A 20,439-nucleotide genomic window follows, 5' to 3' on the forward strand; every position below is an offset into this window, starting at 1 on the left:
ATCTAGCACATTTCTCTGCCAGTATATTAGGCCCCTTCCAATTTAGGTGCAATCTGTCCTTCTTGTACAGGTTACTCCTACCCCAAAAGAGATTCCAATAATTCAAAAATGTGAATCCTTCTCCCATACACCAGCTCTTCAGCCATACATTCACCTGCTCTATCCTCCTATTCCTGCCCTCACTAGCTCGTAGCACCGGGAGTAATCCAGACATTACTACTCTTGAGGACCTCCTTTTTAAATTCCTGCCTAACTCTCTGTAATGTCCCTTTAGAATCTCAACCTTTTCCCTTCCTATGTCGTTGATTCCAATGTGGACATTGACCTCTTGCTGGCCCCTCTCCCCCTTGAGAACATTCTGCACCCTCTCTGAGACATCCTTGATCCTGGTACTGGCGCAGCAACACACCATTCTGATTTTTCACTGCTGGCCACAGAAACGTCTGTCTGTACCTTGGACTAGAGAGTCCCCTAACACAATTGATGTCTTGGAACCCGAGATACTCCTCATTGCATTAGAGCCAGTCTCAATACCAGGAACTTGGCTGTTCGTGCTACCTTCCCCTGAGAATCCATCACCCCCTACATTTTCCAAAACAGCATACTTGTTTGAAATGGGGATAGCCACAGAACACATCTGCACTAGCTGCCTACCTCTCTTACCCTTCCTGGAGTTAACCCATCTATGTGACTGTATCAGATACTTCCCCCCTTCCTATAACTGCCATCCATCACATATTGTTGTTGTTGTGAATTCCTCATTGCTTCTAACTGTCACTCCAACCAATCCATTCGATGTGATAAGATTCGCAACCAATAGCATTTATTACAGATATAATCTGCAGTAACCCTTAAACTCTCTTTAAACTCCCACATCTGACAAGAAGCACATATCACTCTATTAAAGGCCATTTTTGCTCCTTCACAATCTACAGACCCAGAAAATTACACCGTCTTATTCCTCAACAAAACACTGTACAAAAGCATACACACACGCACACACACAATTAAAACATCAAAGACTTCCAGTGACTATTTTGTCACAGAAGTGATTTGAAATAATAAGCACGGTTTTGTTTAATCACAATTCACAGCAATGTATTGAAGAATTTCTTTTTCTCAGGGCATTGATTCTTCTTAGGCTGTTGCTCCACAAGCATTGGTTGCTCTTCAATACCTTGTCCAGTGAGGCAATGAAATGAAAATCAAATGATGATGATGGAGTGAGTGACAGGTGAACTCATATCATTTTTGCCAATTGCAAGAAACACATACTCCCAGTGGGATCACAAAATAATGGACATAGATTTCACAGCAATGGAAAATTGTGTGAAAATGGCAGATGACATTGGGAACCCTTGTATAACCCTCAATCCTCTCTCATCAAAAGGAAGCACCATCTCATTTTGGTGGAGGTGGGATTGTCCATAGTTTACCAAAGCATGTGTTGCAGAGGTAGGTGGTGTTTAAATTATCAGATCCACTGAAATCTGATCTTCAAGTTAGTAGTGTCTGTAATCTGAAGTGTGGAGGTTAGACCACACAAGTGTAGATCTGTTTGTCATGTTTTCGGTTAGTTAGCGAGGATACCCCTTTGGAGAGTGGGCGGGCCCTTTTGGAAATGGTACCAGGATGTCTTGGTGGTGGGAGTCAGGGATCATTGCGGGAGTTAATGGGGTAGGGAAGGGTGGTCAGTTTCCCTTTGGGATCATTAACTATGGAGATGATTGTGCAGAAAAGATGTGTGAGCTCTGAGCAGTTCAACTTGCCAAAGAGTGTCAACATGTGTATTTATGAATGACAGTAAAACAAACAATCATGGATTTTGAAGAAGGGCTTGTTCTATAGAAGGATCCAAAACATTAACTCAATTTCCTCCTCCAGATGGTGCCGGACCTGCTGAGTTTCTCCAGTAATTTCTACGAATGAGATTTTTAAAAAAATACAGTGTAGTCTGCAATTTAAAAAAAACTTTAAATAATGTAACTATTTTTTCTCCCATGTACATGGATCTTGTGAAAACTAGGCAAGTGGCATGGCTGCTGAAGGGGTAAGAGGGTTAATGGAAGTAGGGACTAAATTATCATAGGGATAATGATTGGCCATGAGAAAGACTAGAGAAATATAAGGTCGGCATTGGTGAGGCATGAGGACTGTGTGGGGGTGAAGAAGCTGTCAGGGTGAGGGCTGGAGAAATGTGTTATTCATTTATTTCAATTTTTGTCCAGTCCTGGAACCCCAGAGCATGTTCTCTGCCCACCCTTCATCAGGAACTGGCAGTCTGATTGCTTGACCAAAATTCTAGGTCAGACCATACATCCCCACCCCAACCCCTGATCCAGTCAGCAGCAATTTCCAAAGGTTGTGTTTGCAGAGTCAGGAGTTCTCCTGCCACTGTGCACCCATCCCCAAAATAAAAATCAGGGCCTGAGTATTTCCTGCTACTAGTTAAGCCTTGACAGGTTGAAGTCAATTGCAATATTTCAACTATTCTCCCAAATATGATCACCTCATTAATCGAATGAAGAAGTCCAAACTAGGGCTTTCCATGAATTGCATTAATCTTGATTAATAGTTCTCTCTTGAAAGACATTAAACTTTTGAGCAATGGTTTTCTAGTTCAGATGTCGTGTCTTGGTTATTTGTTGTTGTATATACTTTGGAGGTAAGAGGTTACTTGTTGGCAGCTCTGGGTTCTTAGTGACTTGTATTGAGAAACATTGGAAAATAGGGTATCAAACCAAGTGCCAAATGTGACATCATAGCTTTATTAAAGAGAGAAAGAATGGTTAAAAAAAAGTCCCTTTTATTCCTCTGTCTGAAAATTTTAAAAGCAGTGGCTACCCAGAAACGTGTCACAAAAACAACTCTGAAGTAGGAACTAATGCTCTCACCCCAATTTAAATATTCAGTAAAATAATTTGTCATCAACACTAACTAATCCATTTGACTTTGTGTGTGTATACACACACACACACGCACACACACACACTTAAAACAGCAGTTTCTCAAGACTTCCAGTGAATATTTTGTCACGGAAATGATTTGAATAATGATATTGGTTTTGTTCATTCACAATTCACAGCAATGCATTGAGCAGGATTACATTACATAGCATACCTTCTGCTTCAGTGAGACCAGAAACCCTCTGGCCATAAACATCTGTTTTGTTCCATGTGTAAGTGTAGGCTAGGTCAGGTGTGGCTGGAAACCATTTCTGAAAGAGCCGTCCCTCAATAGCAATCATGAGATGAACCTTGATTAATCCGTTTGGAATAAAGGCATGAGTCATGATAATCCTCAATAATGATTTATACCCAGGAGCACGGCTGCTGAGGTAACTGAGCTTCACAAAGCTGGCTGGGATGGCAATCTCTTCCTGTACAACCTGTCAAAGAACATTAATTTCTTTGAGTTTGCATAGTTTTACACCATGCAACAGTGGAGATTCTATAATAACGATGGAACACAGTGCAGTAATTTGTTTTGAGGATACTTATTTTCAGAGAATAGGATTCAAGAATTTGGGTGCAAATTCATTCAAGACTGATGGAATAAACATCTCCTGTTTGCTGGCTGTGAATGTCCCTTGTGAATTTAGTCCAGTCCAGTTTTGAATTGGACATGTCTCCCCTTTAATTTAGCGCTAACTGATCATTTCATCCAGCCAGAAAATCATGATTGATGTGCTGACTAAAAACAACAATGTACTCATATAGTTGACATCAAAGTAGATGGATGTAGCTGAAAAGGCAGATTTTATCCTGGAAGACACTGGGGCTAATGTTTTCCGTTTTGGATTTAAAATATGGTGGCAGGAAACATAGATGGCACCATATCCACCATTGCACATGTTGAGCTATCTTGCATGATTATTTGCTTCTCACTTTATTTCTAAGCAAGGGGGATGTTGGGTGACTGACTTGGAGAACCACATGTGAAAAGGGAGCAGGAAGTTCTTGCCCCTAGCAAGCCATTCCAGGATCTTAGATTCTGGTGCTATGTTGAAAGACCAGCTGGACATCGTTTCATTTACTCCAAGTCTCTCAGTATATGCTGACCGCCCTCAACACTGAAGAAAGGTTGCCTAAATAGCAGAAGTTCACCCTTCATCTCAATGATCTTTCATTGCAAATATTATTGTATAGAGTCAGGAATAGAAGGAAAGTCCACTTCCAGAGCAATGGCAGCAGGAGGCCATTCCATCAAACCTGTATGACTGGGCTGAAATAGCAGTGTGAGTCAATGCCAAAAACCCTACAAATGTACATAGCTATCATGGCACAAGAAATCAAATTCTGCACTCTGCAAGAGCACGGGGCATTATCTTCTCTCTGTTAGCTCATGTTCACAGGGGCATCTAACTCTGTCATGCAAAGGCAGCTCACAAAGGGTCAAAGCCTGCAAGCCTCCATGATGTGCACTCAAAGGCTCAGACCCTCCTCTTGCTGTCAAACTGCTAATCCTTCCTGGGCTTTACGTTTCTCATACACTTACTGGAGATAGCACACCGCATGGCAATGTTATACACACTTAAGAAGTCTTCCTGCTTCCATTGCCATCAAACTCAATCATTCTCTGTAATGCATTGCAGAGAAAGCTGGTCCATTACCATATGGAGAGTACCAAGACTGGCAGAGGAGTGTCAGACATAAAGATCCACAATGATACTTTAAGGAGCACAATGTTGTGCACAGGGGTGACAGGGAGACAGGAATGGTCCAGGAACCCAATGAACTACATAGCAATCTGCTCTGGCAAGGTGATTACCCACACAGCACAGAGACTGTCACATCCATTGATAATAAGCTAGACTCAGCTTGGGGACACAATCGAGTTAACACATCACTGGTACATGTTCAGAGCTAATGAAGGAAGAAATGCCCATGGTCTCTGATACTTATGGGGAGATTTGGTACTTCCTCAGCCCTGTGCAGAAGATGTGCCTCTGTACTTGACCATAAGTGACAAGCAAAACCTGCAGAAGAAGGCAGTGGGACACTAGTAGGTGTACCAACTGCCCTCACTGGACTGGAGAGAACTACTGCAGAGTCACCGGGTCCTTTGCTGCCTCTATAGACAGGGTAGCAGCCACCTTGAAGAACTAGGTGCAGCAGAGAGTAATCGGAGGTGCCTTGACTCCAATCTCAATGAATACGTTCATAGTTTCCTGATAGATGAGTCAATTTCCAGGCACCCACTTTGCTGATTATGAGAGAGGTACCAAACTGTAACAATTGAAAAGCAGCACATTCTTTCAATAATGGAAGAGGTTGCTGAATCTGTGCTCAGACTTGTGCTCCAGCTGCAGCTGCTCAGGATCCATGACCAGACAAGAGGTGGATGAAGCACCTCAACTTTACTCCTTGTGTCCCTTTTTCTTAAGGATGGTTCCTCTCAGCTTCTTCTCAGAATGCTTCAGAGGTGCCCTGCCTCTATATCACCCCTCATAGCCTCCAGCATTTGAGGCCAGGTAGGGTGAGCCTACACCTGTGCAAGAGTCTCTCAACTGGTTGAGGACCTCTTGGTTTAGAATATGCCTGTCAAAGTCTTCAAAAATCACAAGAGTGAACCAATTTGCAAGTCAAATACATTCCAGCAACAGATGTTGGGCCTACACCCAGACAAAGTGGGAGGGAGGGCAAGAAACAAACCTTCTAAATGTACAGCAGTAGTATTCATTGTATAAAATCTGCAATTTATAACAGATATTTTCTTATACCATTCTAACTTCTGTTGTGGTTTATTAAATTGATGGGAGCCAAGAAGATTTTTGAAAGATGTGGTGCATCTTCCATTCTTGAAAGGATGTGCTGTTTTGGATTTGCTACAGGCTGGTACATCACTCATAATCAGCAAAGTGGGTGACTGGAAATTGACTCATCCATCAGGGAACCATATACCTCTTTGCTGGGATTGGAGTCAAGACACTACAGATTACTCTCTGGGAAACCAATGGAATGATAAGGTCCAGAGGAACAAACAGGACCTGTTTGCCCAACAGATGGAGCACACACAAATATCCAAGAGCGTGATAGCAGTATCTGTTGTGTACCTACAGATTTCTGGAGGCATGTCCCATGCCTGAGGCTTTCAAAGTCATGCAAGAACCTTTAAAGGTGAGAGTTTGGCAATCACCATGCCACATGTCAATGTCTCATAACTATGGAACAAAATGGAGGAAGCATTTCATGGTCCAAAATCATCAAAGCATTGTCAGTGAGGATACTTAGGCACTACAAGTGAACAATAAGGGCTCTTTGCATTCTGCAGCAGATTCAGGATTAGGCCCTTCGGCCCAACCAGTCCGCACTGACTCTCCGAAGAGTAACCCACCCAGACCCATTTCCCTCTGACTAATGTACCTAACACTATGGGCAATTTAAAATGGCCAATTCACCTAAGCTACACATCTTTGGACTGAGGGAGGAAACCGGAGCACCCGGAGAAAAACCATGCAGACATGGGGAGAATGTGCAAACTCCACACAGTCACCTGAGGCTGGAATTGAACAGGAAGAGTGCAGATTACATCTGCTTCCTATGAAGGTGTGGTCTAAATTGCAGATTGTATGACATTCATCAGAATGGGTGGAGCTAATGCAACTTCAATTCGTTCAAATCATTATCTTAGACAACACTAGCCTCTTATTCCTTTACATGCTTGGGCTATTTAAATTATTTTGCACAATCGTACAGGGGTCACTCAGTCAGAATGGGAACTTTTGAGCTGTTGTATCTTCATGTAGATACATGGGAATATTGAATGTGGTAGCCACCAGATGATTTTTTTTCTTCCTGATGTTTTACAACTGTGGGCACAAAATCAATCCTTGATGTACTCCATAATCATTCGATTGGTACCGTTACAGTTTGTTTGATGTCTTGGCTCACAACTATTCTTCAATCACCATTAACAAAGGACAGCAGCCAATTTATCATTTTGATATTAAATTTTTGGATTGCCGTGAACAAATTTGCTACTTTCCCTGGAAATTTCACTTTAAAACTACTTCAGTGGCAGTGAATTGCTTTAGAATCCTATTGTTCTTTATTTTTATCTCAGCACTGTAGCAAAGGATTCATAAACTCTTAATTACAGTAAGGGAATACAACAGGAAAATATTCTGAGGTCCCAGAGTATAAACATTTTGCCCTGAAATAGCCGACTAGCCCATTTTTGAGTTGGATCACTATTTGCTTGCCGAGATAGCCTAGCTCTATCGTTCCTGAATTAGGTGCATCTTTCAAATAGGGTCACTCTGCTACTCAATACAATATTGTCTGTTGACATGAATTCAAATTATATGATGAAAGTAAAGAACTATCTTGCTTTTGTGTGAAAGCAATGATTTTTTTTATTTTGCATGGCTCAAAATTCTACATTAATATGCAAATGAAAAATGCTACTTGCATTTGCTATCAGGAAGTGTTTGGAGGCTGTGCAGCCATGGGTAGACTGAGCTCCAGCACCTATATTTTACTGATATATTCTTTGATAATTTCCCTCATTTTTCAAACTTGACCACTCCAACCCAATAAAAATTATAATGTTGAAACATGACACTCTGTCCCCATAAACAAAAATATTCAACAGCATGTTATTAATCTAACACATTACGATTCTGAAAATAGCTGCTCCTACTTGTATTTCTGGGATGGCTGGTCCTCTGCCTGGACAAGATCCTGTAAAGGTAGTCAGGGGTGAAGGAAGAACAATTGGATTAAGAGTAGCAAAGCTACTGAGGTCACAGACAGGTGGCTTAGATTCTACTCTCTTCATGATGACTTTATCCACAACAACAAATCTGTTCCACGGTAACCAGAGTGTACGATTTTCAGTGATGAAAGGAGCACGCTCAAAGGCAAGCGTGACAGAGATTCCTCCAACCGCTACAAGATCAAAGCTGGCAACAAAAAGAAAAATAATTCAAAATAAGTAAGGCTTAAGAAGAAATCAAATGTAAAATCGCATCAGACTTTGATATGAATATGATCTAAGTAATGCAGTTGTCATATATTTCACATGAATTGACTATTGAAGTTGAAACTAGCTTTAAACACAGAGGAAGTTTGTCTTTGATTGTACTATTTACTCTTTGTGGAATATCATTTCACATCAGTTTTGTATTTTTTTGTAGTTAGTTTATAATATTCATACAGAACTATGTGGAAAATTTATTCCACTATCTTTTTTTTTGCATTTTAGCATTTGTTTAATGAAGATATTTTGCTATTCTGAGTGGTCCTTTGCTTCACTATGAGGAATTTTGCAATTTTTTAATAAACAAATAACTTTAGCAGTACAAAAACAGGACTTTAGAATTTACATTGACAGGTTTTTTCACACAATAGAAAGAATTCAATTGAACAGATTCATGCAATACATTGTAAACAACACAATATTTTCTGACTAATTCTATGCAGAATTGTATGATGCTTCATATTCTTTGTGAGACTGTCAGCTGCCTGCAAGACCAGCATTTGCTGCCCATTTATAACTGCCCTTAAGGAGGTAGTGGTCAGTCACCTTTGTGAGCCACTCCTGTCTATCTATTGTGAGTGCAAACACAGAGCAATTAAGAAAAGACTAAAAATGAATGGTGATAAAGTTCTAAGGACAATGTGTTACTTGGAGGGGAAATTGCAGATGGTGGTGTTCGCATGTATCTGTGTGTCCATGTAGGTGGTAGAGGTCTCGCATTTGGAAGGTGAAGCTTGAAGAAGAAAGAAGCTTGAATTATTACAGTGCATCTTGAAAATTGAATGCACTGGTTTGACTGTGTGTCAGTAGTGGAAGGAGTGAATGTTTAAAATCGTGAAAAGGTTGCCAAGCGAGTTTACTGCTTTGTCCAGGATGCTATTAAGCTTTTTGAGTGTTGTTGGAACTAGATTCCTCTGGGCAAGTATAGAATATTTTGTCACACCTTGTCGATTGTGAATAGGCTTCAGGAATTCAGGACGTGAATTATTCACCTCAGAATTCCCAGCATCTGACTTGCTGCTATTACTGCAGCATTTATGTGCCTTATCCAGTTCAGTTTCTAGTTAATGTTAAATCCTAGGATGTTTACAATGAGGCATTAAGCCATGATAATACCATTGAGTATATAGGAGAGATGGTTAGATTGCCTTGTGAATGAGATGGTCATTGTGTGACATAATGTTACTTGCTTCTTATCAGTTCATACCCGAATGCTGTAAATGATACAAATTAATCAGTAGCTGAGCAGTCAAATGGTATTGAATACTGTGCAGTCATCAGTGAATATCTAATCTTCGACCTTATGATGGAGGGAAGTTATCGATGAAACAGCTGAAGTTGGATGTGCCTAAGATGCGAGCATGAGGAACCCCTGCAATGTTCTCGATCTGAGATGATTGACATCCGGCAACCACTAGCAATTTGCTTTGTGTTACAAATACATCTAACTAATGGAGAAATTTCCCACTGACTTCAATTTTGTGAGTATAAGGATTATACATATTTTATTTGGAAATACACACTGGATAATAATGAATTATTAATTGTTTTCTTTTACAATTCAAAGGAAAAGTGAAACTTTTTTTGTTGGAAGCTAGGTTTTGGTATTTTTGTACTGGCACAAGATGTCTTTTGGAAACAAAACAGTAACTGCCTAGCAATGGGGTTTGAATTGGTTTAAAGTAGTAGTTTGACACTGCACTGAAAGGAGAGAAAGCAGTTGAAGCTATGGCGAGCAAAGTCCCTCTCTCTTTTTAGTTGAGAAAATAATAAGCCTCAAACCTTCACAGAAAAGAAAGAAAGCTTCTAAATCAAATCAAGATCTAAGTTGATAATAAGTTGAACTGACCAGCTACCAAATTGAAGATGATCACAGCCAGTAACAACATGATATTATTGTCAAGCACTGAAACAAACTGTGATAAAAACCACCTCAACCCATCCTCTCAGTTTGGTCTTTGGTCCGCAGACTTTGTGTCTTTTTGACTTAAATTTTCTACCTAAAATATTCCAAAAAGAACTGTTTGTCTTGTCCATCTGTCTATCCTATATACAAATGTGTGCTTGGATTTAAACGATATATAGTCATTTACAATACCAATTAATAATCTTCTAACATATGACAAGAACAGATAAGTTTGTCATAAGAAGTAAGTTTTGAGTTTTCTTGTTCATTGATAAAGCCTGGTATGAGTTTCTTTTTATTTTCAATGATGGTCCCAGTCAGGTAATAACCATCCTGGTGATTACTTTAATTACATTTCACAGTTGTAATAACTAATGGATTTTAATGTTTTCATTTCCAGTGCACAATTCTCATCATGTTCATTTCATAAGGGCTCCTTGATGTCAGGAGCAATCACTCTTACCCCACCTATTGCATTTATTGTAATAGAGTCAGAAGCCGAATGGTCCTGGCAGAACCCAAACTAAGCATTGGTGAGCAGGTTATTACTGTATAAGTTTTGTTTGACAACACTTTTGTTAAGACCTTCAATCACTTTGCTGATGATTGACAGTAACCTGATAGGCGAGCAGCTGGCAGATCGGTTTTGGCCTGTTTTTATTTATGGACAGTTCGACAATTTTCCACATTCACACAGGTGCCTTAGTGGTAGCTAGAACGGATTTAACTCCAACTTTATAAGGACGTACTCCTTCACTCAATTGAGATTGGAAACATTAAGGTGCCAGGATTACAAAGATCATTAAACAATCAGCTGATCCTTCTTCAGAAGTTTACGGCCCTCCTACCAATTTACATGTAAATTAAAGATTCAATCATTTCTATTGCCAGTGTGAAACCTAAAACATCATTACAACTAACGAACACTGAAACAGGAAAAGATTTTGCCTGTTGTCATCTTATAATATCACACTAAACGTTTACTGGCACACTTCAATTGAACAGGAACACAATAAAAAATATTATTCATTATTCAAAATCACAAGAGTTAAATTGTCAGAACCTATATAAGAACTCAATGTATTATTAGGTGTCATATTCTCCAATTTAGATAACAGATGTTTGAAGTTGGCTCCTGATCAAATTTTGAGTCATTAGTTTTAGACTATTAGTTATAACACCATTTTTTCTTGCCTCATTTGGATCTAATTTACCACACAATAATTCCATTAACTAAACGAGATGGGTTGAAGATTCAATTCTTTAAATATATGAAATCCAACAGTGAAAAGGCATTATAAATTAAAGCCAGATAATTAACTCATATTTTATTAAAGATTTTCATCTTTCTATTTCCCTTTTATTAACATCATACTGCAGGATGTTGATCTTAGGTAAGGAAGCCAACAGAAATCAATAATTTTATTTGCCTTGAGTCCAATGATTGCACCACATATGCAAAAACAAAATACTAAGGTATGCAAGGAATTCAAATTAAAAACAAAGAAGGTCAGGAAGATGACAGGGTCATTCTCTTGAAAAGTTAATACTATCTATATCTCCAAGGACTTTCTGCGACCTGTTAATTGTAAGCAGCATTTTGGTGTTTATTGCATTATCAATCATTGTTCCAGATTTACTGTTAAAAATTCAGTTATGTATCCCATTAATCAATAAGCCTTCTATCTCAGCCTCATTTTTCATGTCTCATTGATGAACATCCTGCCTTCTTATTTGTTCAATTATCAAGCACATTTGACTCAGGATGCATCTGGTGACAAGTGGGTCTGAGATAACAGAGAAAAACGTCCTTCTGCACCTGCCATCCTGGCGGCTGATTGTGTATCCATAATCTACATGGTGCAAAAAGCTGATGTTCACACCAACTAGCGGGGTCTCATCCACTGCAACCACCTGTCCTCGAATGACACACACGCGGCTGGAATCAGACAACATGCAGATAAATAGATTAAAAAGATGATCAATAATTGCAATTAATTTATGCAATAAGCCAGCAAAGTAAACTGACATAGCTTCACATCAACTCTATTTATACTAAATCCTGTCTGGATCACAAACTGAACAAAGACAAACAAATGGTTCATTTCAATGCCAAACTTTATTGAGTCTAATCCATAACATTTATCTTATTTATCTCAACCAGTTAAATGAAATTAGATTGGTTGCATTTTGCTCTATTACAGGCTTTTAACTTAGCAGGAGCAACTTGTTAATGGTATGACAATAATTTTTTTAAACAGTCAACCCAAACTGAAGCAGCAGAAACAGAAATGACGGTAAAAATTGTATTGGGATCTTTTGTAACTAAAGTGTGTAAATCTCTTATAAATACTGATATTTATATCAGTTTACATATTACATATTTATAATCCATTATGAATTGTTACTTTTTATATTGTTGCAAACTCAAAAGTGCTGCAACTTGTAACTGGAAGAGTCTTCTCGAGTTATTCATTTAGACAAATATTCAAAGAGCTATTTCTTAGGTAAGACTTTTGTGTGAAATGTGATGCTCAGCAAGGTGAAGAGGTTTATCGTGAAGAATGGATCAATTCTATTTGAGGGTGCGCATCAGCCGAGAGGGTGGTCAAAAATGCATAATCTGCAGGCAGGCAATGCAGGTAGTCAATCCATGTCATATTTTGTAAATTAAACTTTGGAAATGCAACCAGTCTGACTTAAGATTGGGGCACAGGCAGGCTCTGACCTCATACCTTTAATGCATTGTCTGAGCTGAGATGTCACATTTTGTTATAAAAATCTTAAGTTATTTTGAGAAGGTGACTTAAAAGAAGTTCTGAGATTTACATTTCATAAACTGAAACCTGCAACTCATTCCAAAAGACAAAAGCCTTAAAAATCAGGTCTGTTTTCAATATATCACTCTATGAAATTGTAGCATTTTGTTATAAATTCTATGTCTTATGATTTTATACTCAACAACCACCTGATGAAGGAGCAGTGCTCAAAAAGCTAGTGTTTCCAAATAAACCTGTTTGACTATAACCTGGTGTTGTGTGATTTTTAACTTTAAATATCCCGAGTATACCTGACTCTACTACCAATGCTGGCAGTGCATTCTGTGCCCACCACCCTCTGATGTCTCCCCTTAACCTTTCTCCAGTCACCTTAAAAGTATGCCCACTTGTGATAACCACTTCTGCCCTAGGAAAAAGTCTCTAGCTATCCACCCCATCTTTGCCTCTCATCCTTTTGTAGACCTCTATCAAGTCTCCTCTCATCCTTCTTCACTCCAGCTTCCACAACCTTTCATCATAAGACATGCCCTCCAGTCCAGGCAGAATTCTGGTAAATCTCATTTGCACCTCCTCAAAAGTTTCCACATCCTTCCTACGATGAGGCAACCAGAACTGAACACAATATTGCAAGTGTGGTTTAACCGGGGCTTTAAACATCCACAGCATAACCTCACAGCTGTTACATTTAAATCCCCTGCTAATGAATGCCAACACACTATATGCCTTCTTGACAACCCTATCAACTTGGGTGGTAACTTTGAGGCATCTATGGACATTGACTCCAAGGTCTCTCTGTTCCTCCACACTGCCAAGAATCTTGCCTTTAACCCTGTAATCTGCATTCAAATTTGACCTTCCAAAATAAGTCATTTAACACTTTTCCAGGTTGAATATCATCTGCTACTTCTCTGCTCAGCTCTGCATTTTGTCAATGTCCTGCTGCAACCCACAACAGCCCTCCACACTGTTCACAACTTCACCAACAAACTTAAACCAAACTTTAAACTCCCTCATCTAATCACAAAAAGCAGAGGCCTCAGAACAGATCCCTGTGGAACACCGTAGGCTACTGAGACCCAGGCTGAATACTTTCCATCTACCACTACCCTCTGTTTACTATGGGCCAGCCAATTCTGTATCTAGACTGCCAAATTTCCCTGTATCCCATGTATTCTCACTTTCTGAATGAGCCTAACATGGGGACCTTTAACAAACGCCTTGCTAAAATCCATATACATCATATCTACTTCTCTACCTTTATCAATCTGTTTTGTCTCATCCTCAAATAATTCAGTAAGGCTTGTGAGGCAAGACCTGCCCCTCACAAAGCCATGCTGACTATCTCTAATTAAACTATGCTTTTCCAAATAATCAGCAATTCTGTCTTTCAGAATCCTCTCCAATAATTTGCCACTACCAACCTAAGACTAACTGGTCTATAAAGCCCAGTGTTATTCCTATTGCCTTTCTTAAACAAGGGAATAACATTTTCCACCCTCCAATCATCTGGTCACTGAGGGCACAAAGACCATCGCCAAAGGTGCAGGAATCTCTTCCCTCACTTCCCGTAGTAACTTTGGGTATATCCTGTCTGGCTCAGGGAACTTATTTATCCTCCTGTTTTTCAAAATTTCCATCACATTCTCTTTCTTAGCATCAACCTGTTTGAGCATATCAGCCTGTCCTCACAAATGACAAGGTGCCTCTCACTACAGAATACTGAAGCAAAGTATTCATTAAGGACCTCTACTACCTCCTCCAACTCCACGAACAAGTTTCTTGCCCTATCCCTGATCGGCCCTATCCTCACTCTGGCCATCCTCTTATTCCTTACCTAATTGTAGAAGGCTTGGGATTTTCCTTGGGATTTTTCATGCCGCCTTCTAGCTTTCCAAAGTCGATTCTTCAGTTCCTTCCTGGCTTCCCTGTAACCCTCTCGAGCCCCGTCTGATCCTTGCTTCCTCACCCTTATGTAAGCTTCCTTCTTCCTCTTGATTAGACGTCCCACATCTCTTGTCATCCAAGGTTCCTTAACCCTAGCATCCCTTCCTTGCCTCAGTGGGACAGTCTGATCTAGCTCTTGCAGCAAGTGCTCCCCAAACAATCTCCACTTTTCTTTTGTCCATTTCCCTGAGAATATCTGTTTCCAATTTATGCTCCACAGTTCCTGCGTAATAGCATTGTAATTCCTCCTCTCCCAATTGAATACTTTCCCATACCCCATCTGCTCTTATCCCTCTCCATGACTATTGTAAAGGCCAGGGAGTTGGGATCACTATTTCCAAAATGCTTTCCCACCAAGAGATCTGACACCTGACCTGTTTCGTTGCCAAGCACCAAATCCAAAATGGCCTCCTCTCTAGTCGGCCTATCTACATATTGAGTCAGGAATCCTTCCTGGACACACTTAACAAATTCTGCTCGATCCAAGCTATTTGCATTAAGGAGGTTCCGATCACTATGAGGGAAGCTGAAGTCACCCATGACAAAACCCTGGTACTTCTGTACCTTTCCAAAATTTGCCTCCCAATCTGCTCCTCCATGTATCTGTTACTACTGGGCAGTTCTATAAAAAAACTCCCAATAAAGTGACTGCTCCTTTACTTCTTCTGACTCCTACCCATACTGCCTTTGTGAACAAACTAACCTCTATGACCTCCCTTACTGCAGCTGTGATATTTTCCCTAATTAGCAATGTCACTCCCCCACCTCTTTTACCACCCTCCTTCTTCCTTTTGAAACATCTAAACTCCGACACATCCAACAACCATTCCTGTCCCAGTGATATTCACCACACATGTGTTGGCGACAACATGATAGCTCCAAATTCTGATCCATGTTTCAAGTTCATCACGCTTATTCCTCATCAAATGTTATTGAAAATTTGTGTGCAATTGGTAATGAAGTACTCAAAATGCACAAATGAGGGTCAGAGAGTTTGGAAAATAACAGTTCTCATCTGTTCTCATCCCATAACTAATTTATTCAACAGAGTCTGCACACTTTCATCTTTCACAATCCACAAATTTCATCAGCTTTGTCATCCCAGAACAAATGTTACTAAAACCTTTCTCTGAGTCAGAAGGGTCTGGGTTCAAAACTAACTTACAAGTTTGAGAACTGAAATTCTTCGGCTTCATGAAATTGGGTTTTGTAATCTGTGAAGAAGAAGGCATTATAGTTCAAGTAAAAATATCAGGAACCTGTGCCAGGATGTGTACCTCTTTGACACAGTTCTGTTGGAAGGAACCTAGCCCACACTTGGGATGAGAAGCAGGTTTCGGATCACTGTGTTGCTGTGTGGCTGCCAATTTGCAAATCTTTTTGCTATTTGCTATTTTGTGCCTCTTGCTATTTTGCCAGTGGCACAACAGCCACATAGCAGACTCATTTTTTGGAGATTTCCAGCTCAATGGAGATGCCTTTCGTGAAATAGAACGGGGTGATCACTGGATCCAGGAGATTCATCCAATAAAGAGAGGGCTGACTTAAACAAGGGATTTATTTGTGGCCGAGTCAATCCAACATGGGCGTTGAATGTCAAGGGGAGATTGTTAGATTCCTTCTTGTTGGAGATGGTCATTGCCTGACACTTGTGTGGCACAAATATGATTGTGAGCAATCAGCAGAATATTATCAAACCTTTTCAGGAATTTGGCAGGGATTGCATCAAGAGGTGCTTCAGGAATGATACTGAACATAGTGCAATCATCAGTGAACATCCTCACTTCTGACCTTATAATGGTGGGAATGTCATTGCAGAAACAACTGAAGATAGTTGTGCCAAGACACTACTCAAAAGAACACTTGCTGTGATATCATGGGCCTAAAATGATTGGCTTACAACAACCATAAACATCTTCCTTTTTGAGAGGTATAATTCCAACTGGTGGAGAATTTTCCCTTGATTCCTACTATCTTCAGTTTAATGACTACTTCTTTACTCCACCATTGTTAAGTATGATATTAATATAAAACACAGACACTGTAACATCATTCCTGGAATTCAGCTCTTTTATCTTGAGTTGGACCAAAGCTGTAATGAGGTTCACAACCACATGAGGACAGAACCCAAACTGAGTGAATAAGTATTGTTACCTGTAGTGGCAGTTTGACAGCACTGATGATACTGTTCCATTACTCTGCTGCCGATCCAGAGGAGACAGGCAATAACTGATCAAATTACATTTGTTCTCCTTTTTGTAGATGCAACATGGAGGAGCCCCTCACTGGCATAGTGATTAACCCTCAACTGAGCGCATCTAGACTGATAGATGATTCAGCTAAGTCTGAGGAAGGGTCTCCTGAACTCAAAATGTTAATTCTGTTTCTCTCAGACACTGCCAGACCCATTAAGGTTCTCTTGCAATTTTGTTTTTTGTTTTTGTTTTTGATTTTATCTAATTGCAACATGCATGGAAACACCATAGCAATAAGAACAGCCCAGAGTTTGGAAATCTTGACTCCACACAGTGTTTCCACTATCTACAAGGCACAAATCAGCAGTGTAATGGAATAATCTTTATTTTCCTGGATGAGTGCATATCAAATAAGAAAACCAAGGTCAATACAATCCACCTGGGGATGAAAGGCTTATCTTATGGGGAGTGGTTGTGGATTCTGAGTCTGTATTCATAGAGTCATAGAGATGTACAGCATGGAGACAGACCCTTTGGTCCAACTCATCCATGCTGACCAGATAGCCCAACCTAATCTAGTCCCATTTGCCAGCACTTGGCCCATATCCCTCTAAACCCTTCCTATTCATATACCTATCCAGATGCCTTTTAAATAATATACTTGGACCAGCCTCCACCACTTCCTCTGGCACAAACACACCACAATCTGTGTGAAAACGTTGCCCCTTAGGTCCCTTTTACATCTTTTCCCTCTCACCCTAAATGTACGCCCTCTAGTTCAGGACTCCCCTACCCCAGGGAAAATACTTTGTCTATTTATCCTATGATAAATACCCTCAGCCTCAGCCTTTGATCCTCCAGAGAAAACACCCCCAGCCTGTTCAGCCTCTCCCTATAGCTCAAATCCTCTAACCTTGGCAACATTCTTGTAAATCTTTTCTGAACCCTTTCAAGTTTCATATCATCCTTCCAATAGGAAGAAGACCAGAATTGCTCACAATATTCCAAAAGTAGCCTAACCAATGTCCTGTACAGCTGCAGCATGGCCTTCCAACTCCCATACTCAATGCTCTGACCAATAAAGGAAAGTGTACCAAACGCCTTCTTCAATATCCTATCCACCTGCGACTCCACTTTCAAGGAGCTATGAATATACACTCCAAGGTCTCTTTGTTCATCAAGACCCCTTAGGACCTTACCATTAGTGTATAAGTCCTGCTAAGATTTGCTTTCCTAAAATGCAGCACCTCGCACTTATCTGAAATAAACTACATCTGCTACTCTTCAGCCCAATGTCCCATCTGATCAAGATCCTGTTGTAATCGGAGGTAACTATAATCTGAGGTAACTACACCTCCAATTTTGGTGTCATCTGCAAACTTACTAACTATACCTCCCATGTTCATATCCAAACCATTTATATAAATGACAGAAAGTAGTGGACCAAGCACTGATCCTTGTGGCACTCTACTGGTCACAGGCCTCTCGTCTGAAAAATAACTCTTCACCACCACCCTCTGTCTTCTACCTTCCAGCCAGTTCTGTATCCAAATGGCTTGATCTCCCTGTATTCCATGAGATCAAACTTGTTAACCAGTCTCCCCTGGGGAACCTTGTCGAATGTCTTACTCAATTTGATGGAGTTTAAAAGGATGGTAGGGTGGAGATGGCAGTGGGGTGTGGGGTTGGTAGTGGAATCTCACTGAAACATACAGAATATTGAAAGGCATGGATAGAATTGACATAGACAAGATGTTTCCACTTGTAGGAAGAGACCAGGACGTGGGGCACAGCCTCCAAGGGAAGTGAGATGAGAAAGAATTTCTTCAGCCAAAGGTGGTCAATCTGTGGAACTCTTGCTACAGAAGGCTGTGCAGTGCATGAAAGAGAGAGATAGATAGATTCTTAATTAGGAAGGGCTTCAAAGGTTATGGGGAAAAGCAAGAGAATGGGGTTGAGAAACATATCAGCCAAGATTGAATGGTAAAGAAGACTCAATGGTCTGAATGGACTGATTCGGCTCCTATATCTTATGGTCTCATGGTATAAGATGAAACAATCCGCTGGATTAATGGCCCATTCACCACCTTCCAACATCAACTCACTCCACATCAGCATACAATGGCAACAAATGCATAACTGTAATTCACAAAGACTCTTCAACCTTAACCTCCAAACCTGCAACCTCAACCAGCTGGAAGGATGATGGCAGTAGATGTCTGGGAACCCTCCAAGCCACACACCATCTGACATCGAACTGTGTTGTTGTTGTTTCACTATTTTTGAATGAAATTCCATCATCCTTCTCAACAGCACTGACTTCTTTTTATTCATTCATGGGGGTTAGGGTGTCATTGGCTAGGCCAACATTTATTGTCTATCCCTAATTGCCCAGAAAGCAATTAAGAATCAACCCCTTTTCTGTGGGTTTGGAGTCAGACCAGATAAGGATGGCAGCTTCCTTTCCCTAAACAACATCAGTGAAACAGGAGGATTTTTCTGACAATAGGCATTGGATTCATGGTCATCATTACACTTGTCATTCCAGATATTTTAAAAATCAAAAATCATTAGACCCTTAATTCTAGACTTTCTATTGAATTCAAATTCCACCATCTGTCATGGCAGGATTTGAACCAGGGTTCCAAGAACATTACATGGATCAACAGTCACATGATTATACCACTAGGCTACCATCTCCTTTCAATACCAAATAGGCTGTAGACTTTCAACGTTCACACTATCTTTTCGGGGCAATGGGACTCCAAATATCAGTCTTCTTTGCATCATGATGTCTCACAAAGTAATCAAAGGAATATTTTGAAATAATTGAGTTCAATGTAATATTTGAAAGGGAGAGTATAAAACAGTAAATATGATCCTTGATTTGGGGAGGGCTGACTTCATTAGGAAGAGACAAGGACTGCCCTTGACAAAATGTCAAAATCTTTGAAAAAGGATAAAATGACATGTGGTCAGGTTGGATTTGAGATAAAGAGAATTCAATGTGATATGGCAATGGTTTCTACCCCTAATACGCATGAAATCTATTGTCAGAAAAAGCATCTATGAGCAACTAAATGGATTATCTATCTTGCCCGCACATCCCTGGACACTAAGGGAAATTTAGCATGGCCCATCCACCTAATCTTTGGAGTGTTCGAGGAAACCGGAGTACCTGAAGAAAACCCATATAGATCTGGGAAGAATGTGCAGAATCCACATAGACATGTAGAGAAACTATTTCGACCAGAAGGCAAGTTTAAATTAAGAAACACTTTTATAAACAAGGGGAAATAGAAGTCTAGGTCTGCTACTGTAAATAGCTACTGATCCTGGATCAATCAATATTTTTAAATTTGAGATTGACTTTTTTTGATTAATGAAAGCTGTAAGTGATTTGGAGCAATGGTAAAGGCACATGAAGTTAGGTTGCAGATAAACAATGGTCTGATTGAAAGTTGGAACTTATGCTGCCAAATATATTATTCCTGTTCTTATGACTCTATTTTTCCTTTGATATTTTAAAGCGAGACCTTGTTTATCCCCTCAAATGGTCATGACTGATCTCATAGCAGTTATTTCTCCCAGTTTCCTGGTCTACATGGTCTCCACATTTGTCCCTCAACCC

At 40.0% G+C, this 20,439-nt stretch overlaps 1 protein-coding gene across 3 annotated transcripts in view; it reads right to left on the reverse strand.

The window, feature by feature from the left end:
- Positions 1–20,439, reverse strand: part of tenm1 (teneurin transmembrane protein 1) — an 833,960-nt gene that overhangs the window by 132,334 nt on the left and 681,187 nt on the right. For all 3 annotated transcript variants that reach the window (XM_060832118.1, XM_060832119.1, XM_060832117.1), the window contains 3 exons: positions 11,709–11,828; positions 7,645–7,906; positions 3,121–3,388 (listed from right to left, as the gene is read on the reverse strand). In XM_060832118.1, the coding sequence (XP_060688101.1) occupies positions 3,121–3,388; positions 7,645–7,906; positions 11,709–11,828 (650 nt within the window). The remainder of the gene's footprint in view (positions 1–3,120; positions 3,389–7,644; positions 7,907–11,708; positions 11,829–20,439) is intronic.

The sequence above is a fragment of the Hemiscyllium ocellatum genome, chromosome 11 (assembly GCF_020745735.1).
Source record: "Hemiscyllium ocellatum isolate sHemOce1 chromosome 11, sHemOce1.pat.X.cur, whole genome shotgun sequence".
NCBI lineage: Eukaryota > Metazoa > Chordata > Chondrichthyes > Orectolobiformes > Hemiscylliidae > Hemiscyllium > Hemiscyllium ocellatum.